Genomic DNA, 13,356 nt, shown 5'->3' on the forward strand with positions numbered 1-13,356 from the left:
GCACATGACTCAGAAGCAGTGTCACTAGTTTGCCCCAAACAGAAATCTGAAATGGCATTAAAATTTAGCGTCTACTGAGCAATAGCATTTTTCAAATGAGGGATTCCTCTCCAGGTTCAGCTCCAGTCTTCACCTTCAAGACATTCAATGACACCTCCAATTTCTGCTGGAGAAATGCTGGAAACTGTCTCATACAGATATTGATATTGATTACGGAGTACAAAAGTAGCCATAGATAAAACCAAGATTTCATAAGGACCCAGCCTACCATGCAACTACAGGTGCACAAGGTGGTCGATTATGACGGCTAAATCTGACTGCGTGACGTACCTCACATATCTTCTCCAGTGTGGTCATCCAGGACACCGCCAGGTGACAGTTCTGCAGGACCACCCAGGTGCCTTCCTTGATGCCCTTCTCAATCAGGCGCATGGCGATGGGGCCTTGTCCCTGGCCCAGGGAGAGAGAGCTAAGCTTACTGCCTCCAAAACCCTGCGACCAACAAAAGCAAACACAAGCCGTATTAAATTTCGCCATTACAGTCGATGTAGTGGCTCATCTCATGTCTGAGAGCAAGCAAACTTTTCCTAAGCCTCAGACAGGTTTTACCCACGGACTGAATCCATATTATTACTCGATCTATGGTTGAAAATAATGTATGTATGCATCTATGAAAGCCACTTACTGCGAGCCATAGCCAGACACAGTATAGAAAGGCTTGATCAGCCTTACTGCCAATCTGTCAGGTGTGATTACCAGTAAATAACTTCAAGTGGCTAATAAATGCCTTTTCCACTGACAGTTCAACTGGAACGGCATCTAGCAAAGAATATGTGACAATCCCCTGATTTCCTTCAGTCCTCAGATATCCGGATTACTTTTCAAACATTAAAAAAGCTCTTTTTACGGCAGATATATGAACTAATTACATTTTCACTGATGGTGAAAGCTGTTGTTAATACCATATTAATCACTGTCATATATCGGAAATAACCCATCACTATCCCACGCACACTGACAGCTGTAATTGAGTGCACTACAATGTATTTCTTGTCATTCAATTGCTCTGGGTGCACACAAAACCACGTACCTGATCGTCTGCAAACTTGAGCAGAGCGGCTGTGGGGTCACTGCCGGGTGACAGGACAAAGATGAGCGGGGCGCAGCAGTGGCTGTCGTTGAAGGCCTTGCCGAGGTCAAAGGGTGGCGGCTCGATGAACTTGCGGTGCAGCTTGGCGGTCACGAAGGCCTGGATGGCTGGAACTACCTGTGGAGTGATGGGATGCGGGCAGGATCACATGTTGTAGTTAGCTCAGGTCTTGGTTCACCTCATGAATATACACAAGCTCATTCTATTGTTTTCACAAGCGAACATTTACAGGCGGAAGGAAGGATGTTTAACCCCTCCCATTATGCAAATCAAATTTCATTACTCCTGTGCTGCAAGGCTGCATGTATATGAGGGAATCTTAATTGAATACTGACGCAGCAAGTGCAGAAACTAACCTGTTTCTGGCCTGGTCAACCACAGACTTCCATCTGTGATTTTACTTCCACTCCAAACAATCATACAGCACTAATTTCCAACTACCACTATCCTTGGACAAATTCACAAGAAGGTATATTTTCTCTGAAAATGTTCGCCGGGTTACTTTACAGGCTTTTCATCATGCCTATATTCTGGTCACAATATCAGACAGCATCTTGATACTCAAACTGTTTTTAGTTTTTTAATGTGTACTCAGATTTGACAAAGGTACCCGGGGAGGGGAGGGATGGTTTATACTGTACATGTACCTTATCCGAGCGCAAGCATCTCAGGGTAAGTAGCTTCTGGAACATGCCTAGGTTCTCGTCCCATTCCCCAGGCAGCGGCATGTTTTGTGGTTCCTAAGGAGGAATTAGAGAAAAAGGTACAGGGGACGTTACTGTAAATCCCCACCCGTGGAATAAATAGAAGGTTAATCACATCATGTCCAAGGTAAAATTTAGGGTCACAGCTTGCGGTTAAAAGAAAAAGCAAATTCATTTGAGAAACTCTGGTAGTGGCAAAACAATTTTTGAAGTCATCATTACACAATTTTATTCTTTTTTCCCAGAGGTATCCTGTTGTAACTAAGTGGGCATGTGAGGGACATGGACTCTCAGGGGCATGTCATGATTTTTGATGAAGTCAAAGGGTAATGTAAGGGACTTCAAAGGAATGTGACGACTTGTCAGGGACTTGTAGCGGGATATGAGGACTTGTGTTAGACTTGTGATGGACATGAAGGGGCATGTCAGGATTTTTGATAGAATCGAAGGGCAATTGCAAGAACTTGTGAGGGTCTTGGGGGGCAAATAATTTTGAATGACTTGTAGGGGCATATGAGGACTTGTGATGGTCATGAAGGGACATATGAGAGCCTGTCATGTACTCCATCATACAGTCCTACTCAGGACACCATTGAAAAACAATTGATGCTGGACGAGGGTCAATCACAGGTTTCCACCTACCGGACTGTCATAAATGGCCTTCCAACCCTCCTTCTGGGCAGGGAACTTCTTGCGCATGCCGCTGAAGCGGGGCAGGTCGTCCAGCCGGCAGATCTCGTCCCAGGACATTGGTGGAAGCCAGGAGGTGGGGTTGGAGTGGGGGTTGTCCAGGCCAATGCCACCAGTCAGCAGGAAGCGCCACTCATCCTCGTCCACTTCCTTGGCATGCTTGAGGAGGTTGGTGCACAGCAGGAAGGAGAAGAGAAGCTGGGGATGGAATAGGGGCAGGAGGGATGGGGATTCATTGATTAATACGGTTATCAAGCCCTTTCTTGTTTAAAATAAAAGATGTGCCTTTGATTACTTGAATGTGATATTTGATTCTTATTTATTTGACAAATGTCAGGCCACAAAGCGATGTCATCATGATAATGACAGCTGTCCATAAGTTTGCCTTCATCCCAAAATTAGAAAGAGGTTTGGGTAGTCAATTTTAGAGGATTGAGAATTTTAAGCCTTATTTTAACATTTACCAGAATTTTTTTAAGTTTAAAAGTTTAAAAGAGTTGACGGCAAATGCCTCATAAAACAACATTAATGACAATACATTTTTATCTTTTCCTTTGCTTTAGCTTGTATTAAGTTTTGCCAACCAACCATAAATGTACCTTGTCTTTCTCAAAGAGAGATCTGCAGACGTTGCAGTACAAAGAATAGGTGAAGTACTCCCTCAGGTTGAAGAGACGCTTCTCAAGGTCGTCCGACTTGTCTGAATTCTCAATGGCATTGACAAAGAGATTCACAAACCTATGGATCAGATGGGAGAAAATGGGAGACCAAGTTAGGATTATGATAGCGTATAGCCATTGCAGATAGAGTACTCACATACTGTATATACATGTATTCTTGTACCAAATACATTCAATGAAATGAAAGCGAAGTTGCCCACTTTTAAAAATTCACAAGCCTTTAATGAGGCTTAAATACAATGTCTGGACAGACTGTTTCATGTGAAGATACAGTTGGAAACAAGCAAGCTTTTAAAAGAGATATGTATGGATGAGGTAAAATGGTTTGGTCTGCAAAGTAACATGGGACCAGCTTACATACAATATGGGTGACTTCAACAGAGTATTAACAAAGCAAGCAATGATTCATTGTGCGCTTAAGTTTGCTCAAGTTTCTGTGGAACATATGTCTGATTTGTAGCCCCACCCATGCTACCAAAAAAAAGTCAAACACTCTTCTTAAATGCACACATTTGAACAATATGACAACATTAATTAAATCAAGTTCCTTGTTTACTTCACACTGTGGGGTCTCCACTCAACAAGCTTTTGCTTCTTGGAGACCTCCATCCACACCCAATTTAATATGTTCAATAATTCTATCTATGTGATGGTAAACACAAAAGATTTGAACTAAACTGAATTGAATCAAGTGCGCACACATAAGACGGCTGGCTGGTACAAGCCAAGCCATTTTAAGGAACAGTACAGTCAGGAAAAGAACACTGAAATCAGATCAGCGTGTGAGGAAGACACTTCTTCAGCTCACCAGGTCAGAGAGTACTGGTACATAGGCTCAATGTTGGCCAAGTCGGCGATGGTGAAGAACAGGATGCTGGAGTGGACGGCGATGGGCTTGTAGCCCATGCGGGTCTTGTCGATCTTCTGCTCCGTCTCCTCGGCGATGGCCTGTTTCTCCGAGATCTCATTGGCCAGCACCTTGGAGGAGGACAGGACCTTGATGGCCGTCTCATCCTCCAGGATGTTGCCCTCGGACGTGGAGAGGACCTCCAGGATCTTGTCCTCGATCTCCTTCAATTGCCTGGGTGGCCACAAAGTCGAAAAATTATTGTATCATTCCACTGCTTATCCTTACAGTTATGCCAGGAACTCTTACTCCATCGACTTCATTTTTTTATATCTCAGACTACTGGAGTGTGACAACACATGTAAAACACTTTACAAAGTGAAATCAGAGATTCTGTTCCAACTTTTGGAGGGCATTTACTCTAACTCAACTGCAATAGTGGAATTTAAAGTAGCAAATGAAAATACTCCTAGAAACTTAGAGTGTTGTTCTTGTCATATTTCCTTTGAAGTAATTTGTAGAGTAAAGCATAAATTCATCATGACAGGTGAACACACACATGCATATGCATCACGAACGGTACGGTACGTACATTGTAGCAGTGGATTTGGTAAAATGACCACTGAATGCAGAGGCTAAAGAGAAGCTTTAGCCACGAAAAATCTTTCTGGCTTACTGTCGTTGTCAAGTTGGGCCTGATGGACGATGATAAACATGTGCACCGGGTCGTGTCTTTGCAATTACTGTAAGTCATTTGTCAAAGCTAAGAGCACAGCCAGGGTGAGGCAGAACAGACAGGACACTGCAGCAAATACATGGCGAGCGTAACTAATGGTTACGACATTTAGATCAGCTCAATTACTAAAATGACCACCAGATCACTTAAGTATGTTAAAGTATGGCAAATCAAGATTGTTGAAGCATGTGTACGTGTACAACACGAAGTCACAACATGGCATTTTCCACGACAGGACGGTTACTTATGCTAAAAATGACAATACAAGGTTTAATGGTGTGTGGAGGGTGTATCCTATACATATCGGTCAATCAGTCTTAGGAAGAAATGGAAAGTTGGAATTATGAAAAATATCTAAGCCACATGTTCAAGTGGAAGACATTACAGTTAGTAGAAAACATCCAAGGCTTTGAGGAACAGTCATTTGAGTCTTTGTTTAATGCACAATGTCAAAGCGCCATATCTCAGGCTGTGCAGACTTAGTTCAGTTTCTCTTTTTCCCCATGAAACATCCTACCAACATATGTCATTAAACTGATCATGAATATATTGGCTCATGCACTGATGTATAACACGGCAAACATCGATTCTCTTGGTACATGTACCTCTGTAATACACAGTAGACATAAAAATGCACAAACATGATTGAAAGGGATATGGACAGCTGTTTAGCATATATGCACAATGACCTCAACCACAGACATGACAGATGCTGAGTACCTGTACATGTTCTACCTGCACCACGGAAGACAAACAATAGAGCAATGTACCATACATGTACATGTATGTCTATCTGGATACTAAGTGTAAATCACTCCAGTTTAAACCACGCCCAGTGCACATGCACTGCACATAGAGTCACATGCACTGATTGCCGGTTACATGGACCATGGAACCGGAAGTTAATGCACAACTTCAGCAATCATCCAATGGGAGCCTGCAAATTGTGGAGGGACTGCCTTTGTGATGAAGTCACTTACGAACCGGAGAGAACACCTTAGTGTGACGTCATTTTGAACCAGGAAGTGCAATGCATATCTAGTCTTACAGGTAATAATGTATGCTACACGATAAGTCGACCCTGGCAAATGCAACCTGAATCTTCAGAATGCTATGATGTCATGCAACTGGCATTTCAGGAATACTTCCAGATATCAATTTGAATAACTTGGTACACTGAACCACCTAGTTTTCTAAAAACAAAAAACAAAGAAACATTGACTCCATAGTTGTAGAATCATTAACTTTGAGTACAAAGGCAGATATTGGCAACAAAATTGATTGACTGATGATGAATGTTAAATTAGTACAGTTGACTGTAGTTAATACGAGGGCCTTGGGACTAACTAAATTAGCTTGTATTATTCCGACCTCGTCTTATGCGAAACCTGCTGTCCTGCTTGACACATGCATAAATACATGTATCACCAATCGACCATAGGTAACGCGTAAGGGTATACAAGTATGTACAACTTTTTTCTAAAGGCATGTACGTTTCGTTATATGAATTGGACTTTAAAATGCTATGAAAGTGAGATGTATATGTACAGTTTAATGAATAAAACTTATAATAAAGAATGATTATGAAATGTTAGAACGGAGAAAGCGGACTTTCCACCAGTCATGTCGGAGCAATGCCGTATCACAAGTCCTGGCCCCGCACACCGTGATAAGATCCACATGCGCGCAACGTAACGTAAGTACATTAACATTTTAGTTGGTAACCCAACACCAGAGCTGTTCTTGTTGCACGTAAAAGTGGGAGGAATTAAACCAGCTATTGATGGTGTGGACAGAGGGCAAATATCGGTTTTTACTTTGGAAAGGAGTGTGGGTTTGGTGAAAAATTATTACATGTATTATTAACGAGGAATGCACTTTTTTCTTCAAAACTTGTGGATATTATTTTCTTAAGAATTTTTGGACTGAGAATCAGTCATGATTTTCTTATATTGAGAACTTACAGAAATTTCAATATTGGATGGGGTGATATTTTCATGTTACAGTGGGGCGTGGGTAACGATTTTTTGATGGGGGTGGACATTTTTTGGGGCCGGATGTTTGGTTTTGTATTAGTTTCCTGGAGGACTTTGGTCTTGGGGAAATTTTGGAGGGCGGGGGAATCAAACGAAAGATTTCTTTGGTTCACCACTGTCTAAATACTGTAGCACTTTTCGCGGCACAAAACCACCACAAAGAATTTCTATGTTGGGTAGGCCTACGGGAACCGCAAACGCCCACTGTTCGTCTCTCTTGCGGCACCAGACACAAACAGCTTGATTTGGTGAGGGAAAACCGAAGTGCTGTACTATTGTGTACACGAATAATTTACGGAAGCACCTTTCAAAATTGAATAAACTGGCTGAATGACATGTTGCCTTCAAAAAAGCTTGTGCTAAACTGACAGATAACAATAAATTAGCACTCAGCTGGTGGGGGAAAAATGTTCATCTTAACCGAGATCTCATAACACTCGAGCTCATATTATGCATTTGTTCCCACATAGGAATGTGCACAATTCAGTCGGGACTAACAAAATATGCTTGTCTAAACCAGAGTCTCGTCTTACCCGAGCTCGCGTTACCGAGAGTCACTGTATACAAGTAAAATGGTTCATTTTGACCAGGTTGTCTGACAGCACTTGCAAAACCACCCAGAATGGCCTCTTAAATGCAACCCGAAATACAAGCCGTCATTGCAATTGCACTACGCTACCATGCGGGTACCGTAGTACGCAGGGGTCAGTTGCCTCTTCAATCAATGAGTCCTGATTTGCCATAATGTATGCCCTGGCCTTTGCGTCTTCAGGAGACAATTTCTTTCGTTTACGAAAGTCAGGACCGCGTCGCCAAAACATTGTCCTCAGAATGTTTTGGGTACCCACGACATCTAGTGTATCTGCCCTGAGCTGAAGTGCACCCCCACTGGCGAAAGAAAGACAGATGGTACTAAATTTTCCAACCGGGTTCTTGCACGCATTTGGCGTGCATGCGAAGGCCATATATTCTAGACTAAATTCACTGCATGTGCTCAGCGTCGAACATGCATAAACTCGAGCGCCTACTTGGTGAGTGAGTACCAAACAACTGTCAATTTCATTTTAAAACATGCCCTCTTTTGTTCCTGCCCAGAGCAGATTGTCCCCACGACTACGAAACAAGTACATGTACAGGTTCCCAGCAAAAGTTTAAGACCATGCTTACGAGCCCCTTGCCAGAGCGGTAAATGGCATTTCGTAGTCTACACGGGACTGACCGTTTGTTGTCAGCACTCTGAATGATCAACGCATTCTTCTCCTCTTCCAGCTCCGGCCTCTCCCTGGCCACCACGATGCCCAGCAACTGGTCTTCCAGACCCTCCGGAGTGATCATGAAGTTCAGCAAGGTCACCTGTCAGATTGGGAGGGAGGGAGGGAGGGGAAGATTGGGGGGATGATGAGAAACTCATGCAAGATTCAGCAGGAGGGTTACAACAGCGGCAATACAATACTTTGACTTGAAGGGCTTGCAAATGCTAAAAAAAGAATGATATGGGAACTTTTTTGATTTGTTACTAAAAGCAGCATAGCTTGAACGATTCAACCTCTGAAAATCCAGAACTTGAGGGTCAGAAACCCTGAAGCACACCAGACAGATGACTACAACTTTTGGTGTTAAAACTAAACAGCCACATTGGCTTGATAAATGTGGATGGATCAATAAGACTATGCCATTTTCTTTGCTGAATTCAGTTTTAATGAATTATTAATCGTCAATATCTCAATGCATTCTGAAAGTATAGAGGAAACTACAGTTGAAATTTTCAGTTTCGGAAATATTGATCAAAAAATGAACACTTGATTTGTGGAAATAAACTTTTCAGTTAATATTGGCCCAAATGTAAAATAAATATTGTAACCTGAAGGTATGTGCATGTATGTCCACTACATATTACACTTTTTACTGAATGACTCTAAGATTTTTTGAAAATGTATTTTAAGTCCTTGTGATTATGGGATGTTAAATACATCTCAGCATCATGACTGAGTTAAAAGTACTCTCACAAGAATGATGATCTTCAATATAATGACTCCAGTATAAAAGTGCAAGCTCATTCTGTCTTTACACGCCTCACTGCTGTTTATGCATTAAAAGTTCTTGTAACCTTTATCTCACACCCCCCCTTAGCGCTTGTCCGTGTGTGTACAGAGAATGTTCCCTTGCTGACTTGTCGACGAAGGCAGACTCAATTAAACAGGCCCTTGAGGACTTTCAAGTGGAACCGCGACGCACGACGGACTAACCTTGACGGCGGTTTCTGGGAGGTAGTGGGGGTTGCGCAACTTGGTAGTGATGTAGAAGCGGAAGTCATGGGAGTATTCAATGGTACTGTCGCCCAGGCGGATGCAGATGGCCCCGCCCTGCTTGAAGGTCTGCTTCAGAAGTAGGGGCTCCAGCAAGGGGTCCAACTCCTCCCCTATGTTCTCCAGCAGCACCTGCGGGGAGAGGGGAGAGATGGGGAAGAGACTTGTTTACGGCTGGACAGGCCAAAATGCAGCCTGGTCATGCACTGCATTTAGCACAGTTTGCCAATGGCCATGGCTTGTACAAACTCTACAGGCATGCAACTTCGACCTTGACCAAAAAATAAGGAAATTCCAATCTTGACAAGACTTTCTTCAGCGTTTTTCACTTTTTAATGGAATGAGTGAGAAGTTAAAAACAAGGAAATCAGCTGATCCAAGGAAAAGTTGCATGCCTGACTCTACCATAGTATCAACTACGCAATCTCCAACATTTTTAAATTACCAGTTGATCGCTTTACAAATGCAACAGAGCTATGTTAAAACAAGATTGAACAATGAACCTGAGCAGTGTAAAAGGACAAAAAAATTAAATCAAATGGACAATTACCCCATTTACCACATCAACATTAAAAATTTAGGCTATGCATAAATTGCATTAGGCTGACAGCACATGTATCTTTTAATCCTTCCTAAGCAATACCATATTGTGTTTGAAACGAGCTACATACAAATGTATTTGGAAACTCCAACAGGCTTGAAGGAACTGCATAAAATTGTTGTGAACCAGAAATGACAAAGCCTCTAAAATATAATTGTGAATGGCAGGCCTACCGGTGTACCAAACTGGATGCAGTTCTCCAGAGTGCGGACAAAGTCGCTGTCGGTCAGCTTGATAACATGCAGGTTGTTGGCCTTCTCCATGTTCTTGATCCACTTGTTGGCCTGGCCCTGAGGGTCAATCATGAGAGGCCAACGCCGCGCATTGCTGGCAAAAAAAAAACCCAAATGCTATTGAAAGGCCTGCAAGCAAAGAATCCCCCTTCATATTGCGACAAAGTGAGACACTGGATTCACAGTAACCGGAAGCCACTGACACTGCGCACCCTCTACCATGATGCAGAGGTCAAATCAATGGTTTTGTACACATTTACAATGGGTATTCTGCTTCATTAAAAAATGCACATATACCGGTACATGTATAAAGTGCTAGCCCCAACGAGGTTACTGCGCAACTCTTTCTTTCATCATGACTGGAATTCTCAGGCCATATATACACAGTTGCTTCAAACATGGATAGTTTATATTATGTTCATGTTACCGGTACACACACACTGTGGGATACTATTTGGTAAACAAAAGACACTTGGGTGGCAGACATATAGATGGCAAATAGGTCACACATTGGCTGAATTGTGTCCATGAAATGCTATCCGTCAAAATGGGAAATTGTCATTTATTATTCACGTAGGATTCTCCAAAAGCATGCCATTAAACATGCATGCCACTCAGATTACTTCAATGAGCCCTTCTAATGTAGAAGCAGTGGATCGTGACACAATGACTAGAAAGCAATCAGAATATCTATGATATCCACCATTATGACTAAGTCCTCCGTTTCACTGCTTTGGCTTGACAAGCAAATAAGTACTCATACAATGAAGAAGAGATGGAATTAACTGAACGTCGACTGCTGTCTTATAACCCACACTATATGGAACAAAGGTTCAGGCGAACTCACTCTAGTCAACGGTTGCATGTGTGCACTTCAAAATATGAGAGATTATTTACGAAACAGAAAAAAATAAATGGTTGGGACTTGAAGATGTGGCCGGGAATTGGAGATCCTTGACTTATGAGAGCCTGCTTATGGGCAGCTGCCAGACTTGACAGTGGAAGAAATCGCCGACTACACCTACATGTTAATTAATTTTGGATTTTTGCCTTAGCCGACGTGTATCATTACCCCTCAATGTGAAAACAGTCTCAAAGTTTTGAAACATACGTTGCACCATCACCAATGGTTAGCATTTGTAAAGTCCAACTTTGTAAAGGACTTCAGTTTTAAAAAGATGGCATTTTCAAAAATAAAATGCCTTTGGCAAGTGGTTTAAAAGCATGTTGACTGTTTGACACTAACAGCTAATCTTGTTGACATTTTCTGCGATAAATGTCGTTACTTTATAAATACATTTGGCTTATCTTAGAGAAACATCTCGTGTTTTGTCCATGGAATATTCTGCAGACGGATTATTTACAGTATCACAAGATAATCTTGGATAGACATGTACCAGATACAAGCGCAAGAGTTGTATGTGCACAAGGCCACCCACGCACAGCACATTTCTGTCACCAATATGCCAACCTGTTTTCCTCGAAGCAGCAAGCCATGTATCTTTGCCATATAATCTCATTAAATTTGAAGTTCCAAAGGCATCTCTCATACCTGGCAGTTGATCACATTCCCATGTATAGGAAATAATTAATGACTTCCACTGAGTGAATGGCATACATTTGTTACAAGACAAAAGATGGACTTTGCATAAACGTCAATCCACTACATCTGTTCATGATTGGAGTAAGATAACCAACTTTTATACTGTTGCCCACTGTACATGTTTGGCACGACGTGGAAGAGTCCATACATCACTGCATACTTATAAAGTGTAAGTCAATGGAGTTGAAATTGAGACATGAATTGACGTTGGAATACAGGGTGCAAGAAGGCTGGTTAATATGTACTTGTTGCGAATGCAATTGCAGAATGTTAAAGTCAGATCAAATATTCGTACTTGGAAGTTATAGAAGTTGATCACACTTCAACTCCAGTGAATTTTGCCACATAACTTTTATGACATCAAATTTGCTTTGCTGTCTTTGCATTTGCACAAAGTGTCCGCTGGTGTTTACTCACAAACTTTTAGATTTTTCCTTCAGAGAATAAGCCTTTTGCCAGTTAAATTTGAATAAAATCTGGTACGCTTAGTTCTTTCAATTCACGTGAACATAAAGCTACTGTTGCTATACCTCATGATTCCGGGCAACCTTTTCCTTAGTTACATAAGAGACGCCTTGCAACAATACACCCTTCTCGATGGAAAAGAAGGGCAAAAAGGAACCAGTCCATTCCAGAGATTGTGGTCGCTAAGCAAAAGCTTGCCCCAAATCACGAGGTACAGCAACAGTGTCTTTAGTCTGGGAGATTCAAATTGTTATGTTTATTTGCAATCAAATAACTCAGTGTGCAAGATTTTATTCAAATTTAACTCACAAGTGGCTTATTGCACTGTTCTTCCTATTCCTCCTGTCCTGGCTGAGACCTGAGAGGAATGGACAAATCACTTTTCTACCATGAAACTCAAACTATGTAATCTCGACAATGTTTTCTCATGACCTACCTGATAATGATGCCGTTCTCCACTGAGAAACTGTCGGTGGGCAGGCCGGCAATGTTCCACTGCCTGATCTGCACCTGGTCTCCCAAGGTGGCACTGAGGGAGAACTCGGGTGAGCAGGGGATGCCCATCTGCTGCACCTCCTCAAACCAACTCTTGATTTGGTCCTGAGGAATAAAAGAACAGAATGTTGCAGGAAGGGAATACAGTTGGTTTTCTGCATTTCTTAAGTAATTTTCGCAAAGCATGGTATCGAGTATTAAGCCTTCAATAGTCATATGGTCACACCATGCACAGATTGAACATGTGGAATCGACCACTGTAAAAGAAATTGAACATTGCCATGGTTGGAAAAAATCGCAAACGCACTGCTTTCTCTATGAATTTGACAGATTGACAATTGGGATTGAGGGGACAACACAGACATCCGCACTAGCACTGATGTTAATGCCACACCAAGTGCATAATTTGAATAATTCATATTTTACTTTTCGTCGAGTGATAAGCTATTCAAATCACACTGACTCAAATGTGACAAACTCTGATTATCATCATACATATGCATATATGTACACAAATGTATACATGTATACAGTATTCATCATTCAATAATTTCTGCAACTGTTCCTCCTTAACACAGGTTCCAAAAATATTATGTGTCAGTCAATTTTCCATGATAATCCTACAGGTTTGTTCCCATTTCTATGTAATTCTACAAACTTTCCAAGACTTGCCTGATTCTAATTTGCTTGCCCACTTTAAATATTAAAAAACAGAAGCAAGTGCATCATAGCTAGCAAATTCCAAGCTTCAAAAGTAAACATCTTGGCCAATTTCATCTACGCCACTTCCATCTGATGATACCCCCTTCC

The 13,356-nt window shown here is 41.8% G+C and overlaps 1 protein-coding gene across 2 annotated transcripts in view; it reads right to left on the reverse strand.

Annotated features, from left to right (window-relative positions):
• The window catches only part of dnah7 (dynein axonemal heavy chain 7), an 83,852-nt gene that overhangs the window by 10,762 nt on the left and 59,734 nt on the right, over positions 1-13,356 (reverse strand). For both annotated transcript variants that reach the window (XM_087134213.1, XM_022254265.2), the window contains 10 exons: positions 12,488-12,651; positions 9,924-10,077; positions 9,090-9,281; positions 8,063-8,196; positions 4,033-4,305; positions 3,144-3,282; positions 2,497-2,742; positions 1,798-1,890; positions 1,091-1,267; positions 331-492 (listed from right to left, as the gene is read on the reverse strand). In XM_087134213.1, the coding sequence (XP_086990339.1) occupies positions 331-492; positions 1,091-1,267; positions 1,798-1,890; positions 2,497-2,742; positions 3,144-3,282; positions 4,033-4,305; positions 8,063-8,196; positions 9,090-9,281; positions 9,924-10,077; positions 12,488-12,651 (1,734 nt within the window). The remainder of the gene's footprint in view (positions 1-330; positions 493-1,090; positions 1,268-1,797; positions 1,891-2,496; positions 2,743-3,143; positions 3,283-4,032; positions 4,306-8,062; positions 8,197-9,089; positions 9,282-9,923; positions 10,078-12,487; positions 12,652-13,356) is intronic.

The sequence above is a fragment of the Acanthaster planci genome, linkage group LG03 (genome assembly GCF_054643075.1).
Source record: "Acanthaster planci isolate LZ-2023a linkage group LG03, COTS_SCS, whole genome shotgun sequence".
In the NCBI taxonomy this organism is placed as follows: domain Eukaryota; kingdom Metazoa; phylum Echinodermata; class Asteroidea; order Valvatida; family Acanthasteridae; genus Acanthaster; species Acanthaster planci.